General features: G+C 41.1%; 1 protein-coding gene across 1 annotated transcript; it reads right to left on the bottom strand.

The window, feature by feature from the left end:
- Positions 1 to 4136: 4136 nt before the first annotated feature.
- LOC141060757 (olfactory receptor 1E16-like) lies at positions 4137 to 5072 on the bottom strand. Its single transcript, XM_073557107.1, has one exon. It carries the CDS (start codon positions 5070 to 5072, stop codon positions 4137 to 4139), a length of 936 nt encoding a protein of 311 aa, XP_073413208.1.
- Positions 5073 to 19455: the final 14383 nt, after the last annotated feature.

Genomic DNA, 19455 nt, shown 5'->3' with positions numbered 1-19455 from the left:
CAGGAGTAGCCCAAGACGGCGGCACTACGTCCGTCTAGACCTATCGTGTATGCGGCGTCGCAGCTGCGGACGCACAAGGAGGCTGCTACTGCAGCGCGGCATGGACATTGCAGCTAAACGACAAGGCTAAGGTGCAAGCGCAATGTCGGAAGCTAACAGCTGTGGATGTTGCAGCAGAGGAGCGCTGGCGCTGATTTTAAACTCAGTCCCTAACCACATACGTAATATCAGAGGGAAGGGTTTTATAATGAGTCATTCGCCAGAATCATACATCCGTCCTCATACACACAGCAGCAAGTAAGTCTATACTAGCACATGGCGGAACAGCCATGCGCGCCTTTTATAGCAGCCGGGACCTTCCGCAAGCTTCCAGATCTCTGATGGATCAATGAGCAGGACCTGAGCACATGACTCCCGATCTCCAATGGGAGATCATCCCATGAGCATGCTCAGTAGGAGGACAGAAGGACTTAGCCTCAGGAGAGATTTGTTGCAAGGCAATCTCCTCTCCAATCTCCTCTGCAGTAGATAAACAGCAGGAGACTGCAGAATATGAGGGTCTGGATCCCTGCAGAGCAAACGCAGAAATCCAATGCCTAACAGTTGTGATGTGGGGGGAAACAAGGGTAATTGGGGCACCCCCACTGAGGATTGTACTGTGTGTGATGTGGAGGAAGAGGAGAATAGGCCACTTGAATAGGCCCAAAGAATGGGAGTCGAGTAGCCTGTCCAGTAACATATGTTATTGGTTGCCTTTGAATAGGACGAGATGGTGTCTGTTCAGTAGAGCTTTCAGTAAAATTACCACCTAACCCACGTACATGTTGAACACCAAGCCTACTACCCCTTCCACCATGACCGTGCTTTTTCCCACTCATGTTGTATATACCCTTCCCCTCTTTTAACCAGCTATTTCGCAACCCTATGCCCAGACCTATCAGTCACCTGTCACTAAATGAACAATCATTATTAATTTTCTGAAATAATATGTCTGCACAACAGTATTAGCCCTATTAATTTTGCTTAGCAAATTGGACCTCCTGGCTACACCCCAATATTATCCTTAATGATTTTGATTAGCAATTGGGACCTCCTGAGAAAGATCAGATGTTCCTTATTATTCTCTAGATTTAATTTCTCTATCACATTCTGGACTGGATCTGAGAATGTGAAGGCTGACGCATTTTCAAGTAGACTTAATTCCGTTTCTCTTCCAGAACCTTCGTCCCCATTCTCTCTCATAGCATTGTGTTTTTTGTGGTATCCTCGGCATTGGAAGATAAAATCCATAAAGTCCAACTGTTGGCCCCTTCCGCTTCTCCAGAGTCCAACTTATTTCTACATGTGTACTTAAGATTGCGTTTGTTGCAGGTGATTCATGATTCTGTCTTGATTGGTCATCCTGGGGTTACAGCTATGCTGAAGGCTATTGCCTGTCATGATCCAGTCTGGAGTTTGTTTTCTGCTATCTTCTCTCTGGACTGGTCATGCAGGGGTTTATCCCCTCTGCCTCATTTTGGAGCTGGCTGGGCTATTTCAGTCCTCTGCAGCCTGCTGGCCAGAGTCAGCTATAATTCATGCTTCCAGGCTAGAGCCGCTTACCCATATACCCTAGTGATCCCTCTGCCTCTGACTTCCCGTATTTGTGTGTGACCCCTCCCCTATCCCTGACTTAGTGTGTGTCTGTGTTTCCTTACAGTGTATGACTCGGTCTGATCTCTGAACTCCGCCTCTTGTTTTCCATCCCTTATACCGCATTCCCCGACTGGCTTTGACTCACTGGCTTGTACCCTGACTATGTCTTACATTTCATGTTTTGGATGCCATGTTCCCGTGAGGCTGACTTCTCGCTTGTCTCTGATTACGTGTATTGCTGTGACCATTGGTACTTCTGCTCCTGACAGTGTATGACTCGGTTTGTCTGACCACTCTTTCATTACCTGTGACACCTGTGCTGCTGCTCAGTGTTTTTAAGCTGTGTTTGTGTGCAACCTCTCTTCCCTCACCAGCACCCAATGGTGGAGGTTGCACTATACTGCACTGCAGCAGCATTACATTGCCAAGCTCTTTTGGTGGCCATCTATGAATAATGATATTAAAAATTTTGTATCCGCTTGTGAAGTTTGTGCATGTGATAAATTCTGTCATAGGCAGCCAACCACAGAATAGGCTCCATTGCTAAATACAGAAAGACCATGGTCTTTTCTGTCCATAGATTTCATCATGGATTTGCCTGTGTCTGGTGGGAAACTATTATTTTCGTGGTGGTTGACCGATTCAGTAAACAGGCTCATTTTCTTCCTTTATCAGGGTTACCTAATGCAGGGACACCCTCTAGGTTATTTGTCATATTGTGAGATTGCATCCTGTTAACATTGTGTCTGAATGGGATTTGCAATTTTTCTCCAAATTGTCTCCAATTTGTCTCCAAACTCTGGAGAGATTTTTGTAATAAACTCAGGATTGACTTGTCATTTTTTGTCTGCTTACCACCTTGAAACTAACAGTTAGACAGAAAGGACAAATCAGAAACCTTTCGGTGAGTCTTTAAAGTAGGTGATAAGTTTTGCATGTCATCCAGAAATATTAAACTTAAAGTACAATGCACAAAGTTGGGTCCTATATTCATTGGACTGTATGAGATTCTGGAAGTAGTCAACCTGGTGGCTCTTTGATTGAAACTTCCTGTGTGTCTTCATATTCCTAATGTCTTCCATAGATCATTATTAAGTTGTTTGTTCCTTCAATATTATCTCCCTCGTTCCAACCTCCTCTGGTTTCTGTCAATGGAAGTTTGGCGTACAAGGTAGAGAGTATTGTGGATTTTCAGAGGGTACAAAACTTCCTCCAATATCATAACCACTGGAAGGATATTGACCTGAGGAGAGATCTTGGTTACTGGCTTGATCTGTGAAGGCCAGTTGTTTGGTCACAGGGCGCTGCACTTTAGTTTTCCTGAGAAACTTTGTGGTCCGGTTGCCTCCTAGAGAGGGTACGGTAGAGATTTCACCACTCGTGGTGTTCTAGGGATACAGTTAGTGACAGATCAGCCATTCTATAGATTTATGGGTGTGCTGGGCTGTGAGTATTGTGAGTGACAGAACCAGCCACACAATCAGATGCAGTGGCGGGCCTACAGCATTTCCTTCAAGTGTCACCCATTCTGGGTCATTACCTGGCTATTTAGCTTGCTGACAGTGGTCAGACCATTGCCCGTCATAGCTTAGCTATGTGATTTGTATGGTTTGTGCTTAGGGTTCAGTTATTTGGATCTTTTTTGCTTATACTTTGACCTTTGCTGTCTGACCTCAAAATTTGCCCTCTGACCATTCTTTTGTCTTACCCATTTGCCTTTGGCATGCCCTATTGCTATTTGACCTCAGACTCCTTGACTCCCTTGTCTCATGGCTTGTTCAAAAGTCGTGATTCAGTGTCACAAAGACACTTCGTTTGAGAATCCAAATGCATGCTTGGATGCTTAACTAAAGCCTCATCAGGGGGAAGAGATTGTGTTTACTGCTGCAGCGCCTGCTCCAGCCCTGAAATGAAGCATCATTGGTTTCAGAGGCTGGACGATTGCCTGCATGATATGCACTGTGACAGTGTTCTCTCTCACCAGTGCAGATCAGTGGTAACAAGTAGTAATGAGCTCATGAACACCAGGTGTACAAAGACCAGTGCTGTCTGCAAAAGTGACATCACTTATGGGGATGGCACTGTTGGTCTCTGCATTTATCCTTATAACACACACTGATGCACTATCTTTGTTCACATTGAACAGTGACAGAGCAGGGACTAGCTCAGACCCTGAAACAAATATCACCGATGAGGCTGAGTTTCAGGGAGTGGGTAGGGGCTGTGTCTGTGACCACGGCCTCGGCTCCCTGATTTCACTTCATTTAAGTATCTTTGCATGCACTGGGCTTCTCAAACTAAGCATCATCAAAAAGGAAGTTGTAAAAGTAAAGAAAAGCAGTTTGATAGTGTAGTTGGGGGGGGGATAGGGAATTTTTTAATTAAAGTATATTAGAAAATACTTTAGAGTAAAGGCATTTAGGATGAAAAATTATTATAATATAATAGACAGACATAACCAATACAGGCCATATGTACTTGTATATATTGTATAATATTTTTCAAATATTTGTCTTAAATCTAGCCATGTATCTTAATGCTATCAAAAATTCTTGGTTCCTTAAAGTGTAAACAAATGGGTTTAGCATTGGAACAATTGCAACATAGAGCAATGAAAGGATTTGATCTTGTTCCTTTGTATCAATAGATTTTGGTTTAATATACAAGAAAAGAATTGGTCCATAAAATAATATTACGGTGGTTAGGTGAGAGGTACAGCTGGAAAAAGCTTTAAAACGTCCCTCAGTGGAATGTATCTTAAATATGGTGGATATAATAAAAATATAAGAGGTGATAGTAAGGGAAAAAGGTACATACGCAAATAATATATCCTCAATTATCATAATGATTTCTCTGCTTCTAGTGTCACTAGTGGTAATTGCATATAAAGCATGCAGGTCACAGAAGAAATGGTCAAGTGTATGAGAAGAACAAAAAGATAAGGTGGAGACAAGACATGAATACATTATTGAGTTCATAGATGACATCATCCAGGAGAATGTGGCCATTGACGTGTACATTGTCCTATTCATGATCGCAGAATACCTCAAGGGAATACAGATGGCCACATAGCGATCATAAGACATGGAAGTCAGAATTAAAATATCACAGACAGCAGTGGTTAAAAAAAAGTACACCTGAGTAATACAGCCAGGAAAAGACATTTGGTTATCTTGTGTTGCAAGTATTGACAAAAGTTTTGGAAGTGTGCTAGAGATATATATGACATCGGCCATGGATAGATTACTTAGGAAGAAATACATTGGTGTATGTAGCTGGTGCACTACACAGATAACAATGATGATTACTAAGTTTCCTGTCATAGATATAAGATATATTAGTAAAACGACAATAAAAATGAATGAACGTTTCGTTTCTGATGTAGAAAATGCTGAAATTTGGAAATGAGTTCCTGTAATGTTTGGACACTCATCCATCCTTAGTGGCCAAAAATAACCTAGTTGGAAGAAGACGCCTAAATTGTACTTTTATCTGCAAAAAAATATGATTTATGTTAAAGCTTGTACAAAATTGCACAATTTTCATAGTATTCATGTTTGATTACATTTAAATTGATAATTTTAAATTGTTTAATTTTTTAAAATTATATTTATATCATATTCTTTACATTTCTTACTTTTATAACTCAAAGATACTAACCCATCGCTTCCCATTATTTCACATCTTTGGCTTTGCGAAACAATGTTTGCCAAAGTAAATGGCAAAACTAAAGTATTGTTGTAAGTTTTGTTTGCCTTTCATTCACCTTTTGAATTTAGAATAAAATTAAAATAAGCACAAAAGGAATCTTTTTTTCCTATATCAAGATTAGTCTAGCCAGAATGAGTCCTGTGTAGCCTATAACAGTCTCATCAACAAGTGGGGCTGCCTCAATTTATAAAGAGAAATAAATTGTATTTTTGCACCAATCCCAACAAGACTCCAATGAAGTTGATGCTGTTTTAGGGATCAGTCCTTCACCACATGTTGCAAAAAAACCTCACTCTGCTATGACATTGAGCAGATATGAGAGAGAGCTCAACACCTAATAGGGATAAAAGATATTGTAAACAGAGTCCACTGTTTCTAGGTAATCAGTAAAGTAGAAAATCCATAATGAAACTGAAATTATTCCTGTATATGTCATCACTGAAATGAAGTAAAGTGGATAAATCCAGGTGACAAGGTGCCTAACCCGATTAAACGTAATATAGTGTAGATCCAGTAGGCCGGATAAGCAGTGAATAGGTATTTAGTATACTCACAAAAGTAATCAAAACATCTCTTTAAAATATATTCATGGAGCTTTCCACTTCATGGTAGATGCCAAATGTGTTTCCCGAACCAGTATGTCACCCTACAAATGATGACTTGATTGAATCATAGAATGTTAGAGTTGGAAGGAGCCTTCAAGGTCACCATGTCCAATTGTCTTCCGAGAAAAAAAAATTATGAAAAGAACAGGAGGTGTGAATATTGCCTAATTCAGATAGTATGATATTTCAGAAAAATATTAGCTTTACATAATTTAAGAATATTTTTTTAATAATGATAATTTAATTTAACAATGATAATTTTTAAATAATGATGATAGCACTGATTAAAAATCAATTATTCATCTTCTTAAATCAGGGTATGCTTTATTCATTGGAATTAAACCTGCTTAGTAATTAGATTTTTAACACCAGTGATCAGATGTTATCATTGTGAGAGATACAAGTGACCGCTACCATTTATATTCACATTTACAGTATTCAGCAAATGTATCCCTCATGCTTATGCTGAGTCTAACCAACAGAAGAGCTTTTTTTTAGTACCTGTGGTATTCAAACAATCTATAATATAACGGGCTAAGCGTCACTCTGTCCGAAGCCTCTATAGACTGCGCAAGATCTAAACAAGATGCAGTTCCAATCACTATTCTCAACTTTGTATCCTCTACTCACAGAACGAATCCTCTGTTGCAACCCTCTAACTGTTTAATATAAACCCTTAATATCATTTGTATGTGTCTGCAATTGTGAATCTCGTATCTTTATATAACCTCAGTTGTTGAAACCTAAAAAAAAACCTTAACTACTATATAGCCATGTATCCCTATATATTTATGTGTAGGCACAACACTCTTTCTGGCACATATATCAACAGTGAAGGAAATAATTATTTGATCCCTTGCGGATTTTGTAAGTTTGCCCACTGACAAAGACATGGACAGTCTATATTTTTAAGGATATGTTAATGTTATCAATGACAATTTATATAATTTATACAATGTGATTTTCTGGATTTTATTTTTGATATTCTATCTCTCAATTTTAAAGTTAACCTACCTTTAGAATTCTAGACTATTCATGTCTTTGTCCTTGAGCAAACTTACAAAATCAGTAAAGGATCAAATAATTATTTCCTTCACTGTATCCCATGTTATTTTTATATATATGTTTTTTCTATACTACCAACACTTTACGATTTTCATATTTCGCCTCAGGTTGCTGCTGGCAATTTGCATTTTATTTACAAATTTATGGTTACAGTGTATTTGCTTGCATGTGTTTTCAACATTTTCTGCTGTGTTCCTTTCTTACCTGATTTTTTTTCATATATTATGAGCGCCTTCTGTGCCAACACTTGCCCTTGTACTGTTTAAAAATTTCAATTTTAATTCATACGTTTTTTGTCCTGGTATTTTGAACTCACTGTTTAAACCGTGTCTCGGTTTGGTTCTTTTGTTGGCATTCAAACAAGACTTACTACCGAATTGAAATGATACACTAATTGCATCAACAATCTGGTATATTGAGAATTGTGGACCTTCAGACATATGTATGCATTTATATAACTAAAAAATGCAAGAATAATAAGCAAATAAATGTCATGTATAGGACACACTGTTGTTGTTATTATTATATTATTATTATTATTATTATTATTATTACAATTATGCACTATACGGACAAAAGTATCTTGACAGCAAAGCATTACATGTAAAGGAGCTTTTATGAAATCCTTTCTAAATCCATTGATTTGGATGGTGGTTTTTCCCCTCTTTGCAGCTAAAACAACACTCTTCTGGGAAGGCTTTCTTCAAGATTTGGAAGTGCGTGTGTGGGAATTTTTGGCCATTCATCCGATACATTATTTACGAGGTCAGACCCTAATGAGAGGAATTGGCGCACAATATCTAGTCTAATTCTTCCCAAAGTTGGATGGGGTTAAGGTCGGGAATTTGTTCCCGCCAGTAAAATTCATTCACACCAAGCTAACTAAACCATGCCTTCATTGACCTTACTATTTGTACTGTGGCACAGTCATGCTCGAACAGAAAAAGGCCAATTCCTAGAAAATAACCACATAGCATTATTTCCTCCATCAAACTTTACAATAAGTCAATGCATTCAGGCAGGTAGCGCTCTCCTGGTATTCACCAAACCAGGATATCAGACAGAGAAGCATAATCCGTCAATCCACAGAACCCATTTCCTTTGCTCCAAAGGCCAATGACGGAGGCTTTACACCACTTTATCTGACACTTGGCACTGTGATTGGTGATGTAAGGCTTGCATGCAGCCATTTGGCCATAATAACCCATACCACAAAGTTCTCAACACTGTTTTGTGCTGATATTAATACCAGAGGAGGTCTGGACTCTGCAGTTGTGGAATCAGCAGAGTGTTGGTGACTCTTCTGCCCTCTGCTTCTCAGCACTTGGTGACCCTACTCTGTAACATGACAGGGTCTCCACTTCGTGGCTGAGTTGTTGTGGTTCCTTCCACTTCTTAATAATATAATTCACAAGTGATGGGGGAAGATTTAAGATGACTTTTTACCCCCCCCAGTGGCTCCTATTACAGGACCTCGCTGTTATCAGTGAGCTCTTTATCATTGGCCATTGTGTCACATGTTAGTTAAGACAGACGGCATGGCAGGGGGCAGGATTTTAAACGTGAGACTTAAGCCCCTGTCACACATAGCGACGCTACAGCGATCCCGACAACGATACGACCTGGTAGGGATCGTTGCTGCATCGCTATGTGGTGGCTGGTGAGATGCCAAACAGTCAGATCTTCCCAACGACGCAGCAACGAAACGGCGACCCGTAGCGACCTTTGTAACGATGTTGGCGGTCGTTGGGACCCTGTCACATAGCAGCTACTCTGACGATTCAGACCAAATCCAAGCCTATGTGTCTCACTTCTGAGTCGCTAACGAGGTCGTTGGTAAGGTGTCACACATACCGATGCATGCTACCCAGCGGGACCTCAACGATCAAAAAAATGTCCAGGTCATTCCGACACGACCAGCGATCTCACAGCGGGGGCCTGGTTGCTGCTACCTGTCAAACGTAGCAAGATCTCTGCTGAGGTTGCTGTTGCATCACAAAACTTGTGACTCAGCAGCGATCTCGCTAGCGAACTCGCTTAGTGTGACGGGGGGCTATAGTAAAGAACCTAGATTCAATGATTAAGAGGTCTGTCCCAATACTTTTGTCATTATAGTGTAAATTGGAGCAGCTCAAACCTTTATCCAGTCTGGTACAGGTGATGTATTCTAATCAGTGCTAATCAGTGATTGACTCTTCCAAAAAGATTTTTCAGCAGTAGATACATGTATTAAAAGAAATAATCTTCAACTATAAATGATCAAAGTCAAATAGAACATAAGAGTATGTTGATATAGCGGTGAAAACAGCAAATAAAATCTCATTATTAGATATAACCAGCCCTACTAACTCTATATATGAATGGATTTACTGTCCACTTTCTTATTTAAGAAGATTGTTGTTCACTTTAGGGAAAATTTCAGTAACCTCTGGGATTTTTTCTCAGTGCAGCAAATGTCTTGATACCTAATTATGACAAATCAAGGTGGCTTATGTTAAAGAGGAAAAGGATTTGATGAATTCATAGCCTCATATGTACATCCATAAATATGTGAATAAATTCATATGATAGATGTATACTTAGATGCAAATATATACAGTGCCTTGAGAAAGTATTCATACCCTTGAACTTTTCTACATTTCACACACAAACTTAAACCTAATTTATTGTGATTTTATGTGATATACCAAACAAAAAATCATGTAGTTGTGAAGTGTAAAGGAAATTAAATGATACATTGTTTAAAAAATCATGGCCTAAAGTGTTGGTACCCTTGATTTTGTTCCACTTAATGGTTACACACCCTTTGGAATAAATTTTTGTAATCAATCGCTTCCTATAACCATCAACAATCTTCATACATTTCTCAAATTGAATTTTAGACCACTTTAGACCACTTTTCTTTTGCAATCCGCTCCAGGTCACTCATATTTGAATGTGCCTACTTCCAACAGCATTTGTGAGACCTTTCCACACGTGTTCAATGGGAAGTAGATCCAGACTCATTGCTGCCTACTTCAGAACTCTTCAGCAATTTGTTTCCATCCGTTTCTGGGTGCTTCTTAAAGTATGCTTTGGTTCATTGTCCTGCTGATAGACCCATGAATTAGGATGCAAACACTGGACATTACATTGCAACCCAAAATACTTTGGTAAGCTTTAGATTTCTTGCACACAGGAAAGGCACCTAGTGCCAGAGGCAGCAAGACATCCCCAAAACATCTTTAAACCTCTACCATATTTGATAGTAGGTACTGTGTTCTTATCTTTGTAGGCCTCATTCTGTTTTTGTTAAACAGTAGAATGATGTGCTTTACCAGAAAGCTCTATCTTGGTCTCATCTGTCCACAGAATGCTTTCCTAGAAAGTACATGTACATGTACATTTTGGCAAACTGTAGTCAAGTTTTTTATGTATCTGTGTTAGCAGTGGGGTCCTACTGGGTCTCCCACTGTATTTTTTCATTTAATTCAAATATTGATGGACAGTTTGCGCTGACACTGATGCACCCTGAGCCTGCAGGACAGCTTGTTTTTCTTTGGAACTTAACTGGAGCTGCATATGCACCATCTGGACAATCCTGCATTGCAAACAATCATTAATTTTTCCCTGCCCCCCATCCAGGGAGATTAGTTACAGTGCTATGGGTTGTAAACTTCTTGATTATGTTGTGCAGCTCGGACAAAGGAACATCAAGATATCTGGAGATGGATGTGTAACCTTGAGATTGTTGATATTTTTGAACAATTTTGTTTCTCAAGTCCTCAGACAATTCTCTTCTCCTTTTTCTGCTTTCCATGCTTCATTTGACACAGGCAGACATACAATGGAAAGACTGAGTCTACTTCCCTTCTTTTTATCTCGTTTCAGTTGTGATTTTCACATTGTCCATGCCTGTTACTTGCCACAAGTGAGTTTGAACGAGAATCACATGCTTGAAAGAAAGTTGTTTATCCACAATTTTGGAAAGGTGGCAATGATTTTGTCCAGGTCATTTTGGGGGTTCTCTGTGTCCAAGTGACCTGGGTATGAAGATGTCCATTTGCATACAAAAGCCCTTAAATTTTATCAACGCAGGTGCTCAAACTGTTTTCCATCGGAATTTGCACAGCTTTGGAGTCTGCCTCTTACGCTTCAACAGACATTTTTGCACAAGTCCCTTTGGGTATTAGTTTCTTGAAATGCATCTCTTATTATGTAATTTTTCAAATCACTGACTCTTTTTGGTTTTCAACTATAAATTTTGTCCTTGAGTACTCCCCAAAAGAAAAAATCCATTGAGGTCAAGTCTGGTGAACGTGCCGGCCAATCAAGTGGGCCTCTTCGGCCAATCCATTTATTAGGAAATGTTTTATCAAGATACTCGCGGACTACTCTTGAATAATGTGCCAGTCCCGACGTGCATTTCGGCGTACCTTCGTCACCCCCTGACGAAGGTACACCGAAATACGCATCGGGGCTGGCACATCACGGGGACCCCTGCAGCATATAGGTATTACACGCAGCATTGATTGTTTATTTTCACTTTTATGTTTTTGTGCAACTTCTTTATAGTGATTCACTTCAATTGTGTGCACTTGAGCCACTTATTGCTTTTTTTACGTTTAATATGTTTTGTTGCACTATTCATTATTTTACATATAATAATAATAAATAATAATAAATTTTATTTTTATAGCGCCGACATATTCCGCAGCACTTTACATTTCAGAGGGGATTTGTACAGACAATAGACATTACAGCATAACAATAATCACATACAGTAGATTATAACAAATACCAAGAGGAATGAGGGCCCTGCTCGCAAGCTTACAGTCTATGAGGAAAGAGGTAGACACGAAAGGTGGGTGGTAACAGTTGCCCTGATTGTATGGACCAGCCATAATGTTAAGTGTGTGACAGTACAGACACAGAGGGCTAATGGATGCATAAAGCATGTGGGAACATGATGCGGGAAATCTGGTTATGGTAAAACTTTTAGGTTAATGTGTTGAGGCGATAGGCCAGTCTGAATAAATGTGTTTTCAGGGCATGCTTAAAATTGTGGGGATTGGGGACTAATCGTATTGACCTGGGAAGTGCATTCCAAAGAATTGGCGCGGCACGTGTAAAGTCTTGGAGACGGGAGTGGGAGGTTCTGACTATTGAGGATACTAACCTCAGGTCATCAGCAGAATGGAGGGCGCGGGTAGGGTGGTATACTGAAACAAGGGAGGAGATGTAGGGTGGTGCTGAGCCATGGAGGGCTTTGTGGGTGAGGGTAATAAGTTTATACTGAATTCTGGAGTGGATGGGTAGCCAGTGTAATGACTGGCACAAGGTAGAGGCATCGGTGTAACGATTGGTGAGGAATATGATCCTGGCTGCAGCATTCAAGACAGATTGGAGAGGGGAGAGTTTGGTAAGAGGGAGACCGATTAGAAGAGAGTTACAATAGTCAAGACGAGAATGAATAAGAGAAACAGTAAGAGTTTTTGCAGAGTCAAAAGTAAGAAAAGGTCGAATTCTAGAAATGTTTTTGAGGTGCAGATGACAAGAGCGAGCCAGTGATCGAATGTGGGGGGCAAAGGAAAGCTCGGAATCAAGTATGACCCCAAGACAGCGGGCCTGTTGCTGGGGAGTAATAGTGGAGCCACACACAGAAATAGCAATGTCGGGTATAGGTACATTAGTAGAGGGAGGAAACACCAGGAGTTCAGTTTTTGACAGGTTCAGTTTCAGATATAGTGAGGACATGATATTAGACACAGCGTTTAGACAATCGCCGGTGTTTTCTAGAAAGGCTGGCGTGATGTCAGGAGAAGAAGCGTATAATTGGGTGTCATCAGCATAGAGATGGTACTGGAACCCAAATCTACTGATTGTTTGACCAATAGGGGCAGTGTACAAGGAGAAGAGGAGGGGGCCTAGAACCGATCCTTGGGGGACCCCAACAGTAAGGGGAAGGTGAGAGGAGGAGGAACCGGCAGAAGATACAGTAAAGGAGCGGTCAGAGAGATGGGAGGAGAACCAGGAGAGAACGGTGTCCTTGAGGCCAATGGAACGGAGCATAGTGAAGAGGAGCTGATGATCCACAGTGTCGAATGCTGCAGAGAGATACATATATATTGCTGCACAGCCGTTTTGCTGCACTATATTTATACTTTGCACTTTATTAATACAAAATTGGTTATATATTATAGCATGGTCACTTTATATATTTATAATCATTATATTTATATTATTATTATTTATTATTATATTGTATCTGTATGTATATGTATTTTTATGTTACCATATATTTTGGTCCCCGGTAGTGCCTTATCCATGGCATTGACCCCCTTTATACATATTTTATTTATTTATATATATATATATGCTAATTATCAATAAAGTAATTTTGGACACTTTCTCGGTGGTTTTGTTGGTTCTATCTTATTGTACCGAGTGGTCTTGTTTATATTCCATGTGTGCTCATGTGGGTTGAATTGACATCATATTATTGCACTCTCTCCTGGAGTAAATTTTAATTTCAATTTCGTTAAGCATAATCTCACTAAACTGCAGCCGCCTGTCTGGATCATCCTCCAATAAACCATGAATTAGACGTGGATGATAAGCTTTCCACCCAATAGATTTCAGGATTCGCATGATGGAAGCTCGTGAAATTCCCAATTCTAAAGAGACTCTTCTGATGGACTTTTTTGGATTCTGAACAAATGTTTCAGCAACAAGTTGTCTATTATTTCCTGTACAGGCTGTTTTGGGTCGACCAGTTTTTGTAGCATTAAGGATTGAGCCAGTGGGACATTTATATGGATACACCTAAATAAAATGGGAATGGTTGGTGATATCAGCTTCCTGTTTGTGGCACATTAGTATATGGAAGGGGAAAAACTTTTCAAGATGGGTGGTGACCATGGTGGCCATTTTGAAGTCAGCCATTTTGGATTCAACTTTATTTTTTTCAATGGGAAGAGGGTCATGTGATACATCAAACTTATTGAGAATTTCACAAGAAAAAATTTCACAAGAAAAACAATGGCGTGCTTGGTTTTAACGTAACTTTATTCTTTCATGAGTTATTTACAAGTTTACGGCCACTTATAAATTGTGTTCAAAGTGCTATCACCATGGTCACCACCCATCTTGAAAAGTTTCCCCCCTCCCATACACTAATGTGCCACAAACAGGAAGTTGATATCACCAACCATTCCCATTTTATTCAGGTGTATCCATATAAATTGCCCACCCTGTGTATATATATATATATATATATATATATATATACAGTATATATATATCATGCAAATGGACATCTCCACACCCAGGTCACTTAGACAATAATAATGTTAAGCTGTGCTCACATTACAGAGCTCAAAGCAAGTTCAATAGTCTCCTGGGAGACCTCAGAGTGCAAGTCATGTATTTTATGGACAGTTAGGGGCTTTTTAGTATCGTGATTCATGGCAAATTTAATTTGGCAAAGCCAGCAAATTTGAATTTCTAACAATCAGTTCATCTTTAGGTGTGATCTGTCTTTGAGGCTTTACACAATATTATAGAGGTAGATACAATATAAGTTGAGTCACTGGGCCTTGTTTCCATATAAGTTTGGCTTTTTGTCCACAGTTCTTCCATGAAGAACACTTTTATCAGACTTCTTTGAACAGTAGGTAGGTGTACTTGGGTCCCAAAGGTTGTTGCAATGTCTATGCTGATGGCACTGCTGGACATCTTCTGATTTTGAGGAGAAGTATGTATAATGTATTTCACATCTGCTTTACTTCTTGACAGATCATTATAGTCCTTAACATTACTTATTTCATGATGCTGCTTTAACTACTTCAGGATCGCCCATAGCCTTTAAATGTTTGGGTGGTCTCCTTTCTATTCAACAGTGACATTCTAAAATGTCACTGCACTGTAGAGTAGTTGAGCGTCATTGTGCAGCTGTGGAGGCAGGGGGCCAGCTGTTACATACACTGTAGCTAGACTTTCTGAAGAGAAGGTAGGCATGATTTATTATCATGTCTACCTTCTCCATACACAGTGATGGACAACCAATGTGTATAAAGATTAGGCAGAAATTAGGAAACAATTACCATGCTTCCTCATCTGGACAATATGTGGGGAGCAAACAGGAACTGATGGATCCTAGGAAATGCAGACAACTTCGCTGTGCAAAGAAGACTGAGTTCCCTCTGTAACTGTGACTAATATGCCAGCTCTAGTTACAAGGGAAATCAGCCAAAAAACAAAAAATATATATATACAGTATATATATATCGATGTTTTCAAATGTCCGCCTAGAGGTCGGGATCACTGTTTTCAGGCCCACCCCATTGAAAAAAAATGCCCAATTTATCAAATTAATTTCCAATAAAAAAAACACATTTTAAAATCTTTTCAGCAGTCCTTTGAGATTGAGAAACAAAAAACAAAAACAAAAAACAAAATGTGCAAAATAGACACGTATTTCATTTTTTCTTTACATTTTCTCCTTACATCAGTAACACTAACATTAAAGGAATACAAAAATTATGTCAAATTTAATCTCTATGCATAATAAAAAAAATCAAAAATTATTTTAATATCGAATAAGACAATTTTCCATATCCATTAAAAACTTGCATGTGATAAATCCCCAAAATGTGCCTTGTCAGGAAAGGGGCAAAATGGACTTGTCATGAACTGGTAATAAAAGTTTGAGCAGCACATTTTTAAACCCCAGTGTCAGGATCCTAACAGCGTCGGTGTACAGCCTTCGCTGCGCAGGGACTCACCCGTACTGTAGGTGCCTCGGGGACAGGAACAGCTGGAAAGTACAGATGCACAGGACCTGAACGCTGAAGTTTTAGCAAGTAGGCACAGGACCTATGGTCATGTGACCGCAAGGGGGTGGGGCTTTGCGTCCTGCTTATTGAGAAGGTAGAACACTCAGAGTCGGGCAAACCGGAGGTCATACACAGTACGGGCAAACGAGGTACAGGAGGGATGAGCAGACGGGAGGTCAGACGAAGCCAAAGGTCATACACAAGAGGGCGGTGCGGTACCAAAGGGACGAGCAGAGAGAGTCATACACGAGAGGGCAGTGCAGTACAAGAGGGTCAGGCAGAACTCGTAACAGGGACAGAACCAGATCATAACCAAACAAGCAACAAGTAATCAGGCACAAGACACACATATACAAGAGGTCACTTAACTCAGCCGAGGGTAGGAGTATAACTGACACTGGACGTAGGTCCAGTGAGCATTAAATAGCCGCCCTCTGCCAGAGAGAGGCAGAAACAATTAACCCCCTGTCTGACCAGGACGGGCCAAAGCGAAACCCCGTCCTAGATCATGACAGTACCCTCCTCTCAATGGGGGGCCACCGGACCCCCAGGTCTCTCAGGGTACTTGGCGTGAAAGGCCCAGACCAACCAGCATGAACCGATTGAGCAGGAACCCACGAGCGTTCCTCTGGACCGTAGCCTTTCCAATGTACCAGATATTGAAGGGCATGACGGACCAATCTGGAGTCAACAATTTGTTCCACCTCGTACTCAGACTGTCCGTCTACCAAAACCGGTGGCGGGGAAGCTGATGATCCTTCCCCACCGGACCTCACAGGTTTCAAAAGGGCCCTATGGAAAACATTCGGGATCCGCAGAGATGGCGGGAGACGCAACCGAAAAGCCACCGGGTTAACTGCTTTGGTAATTTCATAGGGACCTATAAACTTGGGTCCAAGCTTCGCTGAGGGGACCTTGAGCCTTATATTCTTGGTGGATAACCATACCTTATCCCCAACCTGAAACACAGGACCCGCGGATCATTTTTTGCCTGCAAAAAATTTAAATTTATCCTGAGTCTTCGTAATGCTACTCTGGACCTCCCGCCATACCTCCCCCAACCGCTGGATCATCTCATCCGCCCCAGGACACCCAGAATTCAAATGGGAAAATTCTCCAAAATGAGGAAGAAACCCATAGTTGCAGAAAAAGGGAGATGTACCCGTAGACTGGTTAATGCGGTTGTTAAATGCTAACTCGGCCAACAGTAACACAGCACACCAATCATCCTGTCGGTCTGAGATCAAGCAACGCAGAATTTGCTCCAGAGACTGATTGGTCCTCTTGGTCTGCCCATTAGATTCTGGATGATAAGCGGATGAAAAAGACAGACCAATACCCAACGTCTTACAAAAAGCCCTCCAAAATCTGGAAACAAATTGTACTCCTCTATCAGACACCACATTCAAGGGTACCCCATGCAACCGTACCACATGCTCAACAAACAATCTGGACAATGTTTCCGCATTAGGCAGAGCTGCCAAAGGTACAAAATGTGCCAGCTTACTAAACTTGTCCACCACAACCCAAACGACGGTATTTCCCTTGGAGGGGGAAGGTTGGTGATGAAATCCATGGACAAATGGGTCCATTTTCTCTCAGGAACTGGCAGTGGTACCAATTCCCCGGCCGGCCAGTTATGGGGGGTTTTTGCACGGGCACAAACATCACATGCAGACACATATTCCCCAACATCAGAGGCTAAAGAAGACCACCAGAATATTCTTGCAATGGCCTTCCGGGTAGCCGAGATCCCTGGATGTCCACCCAGAACTGAGTCATGGAACTCTCGGAGGACCTTGAGACGAAACTGAGCTGGCACGAAAGGTTTATCCACCGGCTTAGCCTGAGGTGCAAGAGACTGGGCTTCCCGAATCTCCCTTTCCAACATGTTAGAAACACCTGCCACCACCACCGTGACAAGGCATCAGCTCTGACATTTTTGGAACCTGGCCGAAAAGTGATCGAGAAGTTGAATCGGGAAAAAAAAAGTGACCATCTAGCATGCCTGGGAGTTAACCTTTTAGCTGACTCAATGTAAGCTAGGTTTTTGTGGTCCGTAATTACGGCTATAGGATGTACAGCCCCCTCCAAAAAATGCCTCCTTTCTTCAAAGGCCAACTTTAAGGCCAGAAGTTCTGGATTCCCAACATCATAGTTTCTCTCCGCAGGGGAGAATTTCTTCGAGAAAACGGCGCAAGGTCTCAAATTGGTCAAAGTGGCGGGTCCCTGGGACAATACCACCCCCACCCCCACCTCTGAGGCGTCCACCTTGACAATAAATGGTTCAGACGGGTCCGGTTGAACAAGAACCGGGGCAGACATGAAACATTTTTTCAAAAACTGAAACGCCGCTACCGCTGCGGCTGACCAATTCTTGATATCAGCCCCCTTTTGAGTCATGTCTGTGAGGGGTTTAACCACCTGTGAGAACCCCCTTATAAATTTAATAATTGGCGAACCCTAGGAAACGCTGCAGAGCCTTCAAATCACAAGGTTGAACCCACTCGACAATGACCTGCACCTTATTAGGATCCATGCGATACCCTTCAGCAGACACAATGAACCCCAGAAAAGACAGTTCTTGAACAAAAAATAAACATTTTTCAAGTTTAGCAAAGAGACAGTTCTCCCGGAGCCTTTGGAGAACTGCCCGAACATGACCAATGTGAGCCTGTTTATCAAGAGAGTAGATCAGTATGTCATCCAAATATACCACCATAAAACGTCCAATAAAATCAGAGAACACATGATTTATGAAATTTTGAAAGACTGCTGGAGCATTGGTCAGGCCGAAAGGCATGACCAAATTTTCAAACAACCCTTCAGTAGTGAGAAAAGCAGTTTTCCACTCATCTCCGTCCCGGACTGTGATAAGGTTATACGCTCCCCGTAGATCTAGTTTCGAAAGCCACTTAGCTCCGGACAACAGGTTGTATAAATCAGGAATAAGTGGAAGGGGATACGTATTCCTCATAGTTATCTTATTTAACTCATGAAAATCGAGGCATGGGCGTAAACCACCATCTTTTTTTTTTACAAAAAAGAACCCCGCCGCCACGGGAGAAACAGAAGGACCAATTTGTCCCTTACGGAGACTCTCGGAAATATATTCATTCACTGCTGCCTGTTCCGGACCTGAAAGGTTATACAAGCAGGCTTTGGGCAATTTAGCACCTGGAACCAGGTCAAAGGCACAATCAAATGGGTGGTGTGGTGGTAAAACCTCTGCCTCTTTTTCGGAGAAAACGTCCGTATAGTCTTTCAGGCACTCCGGAATACCTTCCAGACCCACGAACGACACAGACACAGTAACAAGACATTTTTCAGAACAATATGGACCCCACTTAACAATGTCCCGAGATTCCCAATTAATCACTGGATTATGCACTTGTAACCAGGGGAACCCCAACACCTGTCCTGCAGGCAGGTTGTCCATAACAAAACATGAAATATGTTCCTGGTGTAAGGAGCTCACTTTAAGGAGAAACTCTTCAGTACGAAACATAACGTCATTCTTAACCAGTGGTGTTTTGTCAATTGCAACAATGTGAATAGGAGTCTCCAACCTAACTGTCCCTAACTTACACCTGGACACCAGGTCTGAGTCAATAAAGTTCAAT

This window comes from Dendrobates tinctorius, unplaced genomic scaffold (assembly GCF_039654945.1).
Source record: "Dendrobates tinctorius isolate UK_male_01 unplaced genomic scaffold, ASM3965494v1 ptg000245l, whole genome shotgun sequence".
Taxonomy (NCBI): Eukaryota; Metazoa; Chordata; class Amphibia; order Anura; family Dendrobatidae; genus Dendrobates; species Dendrobates tinctorius.
This window is presented reverse-complemented; position numbering and strand designations above follow the sequence as displayed.

Bases quoted from the DNA above. Each gene is read 5' to 3' on its own strand.
- LOC141060757 (XM_073557107.1), bottom strand. From the start codon at position 5,072: ATGGATGAGTGTCCAAACATTACAGGAACTCATTTCCAAATTTCAGCA.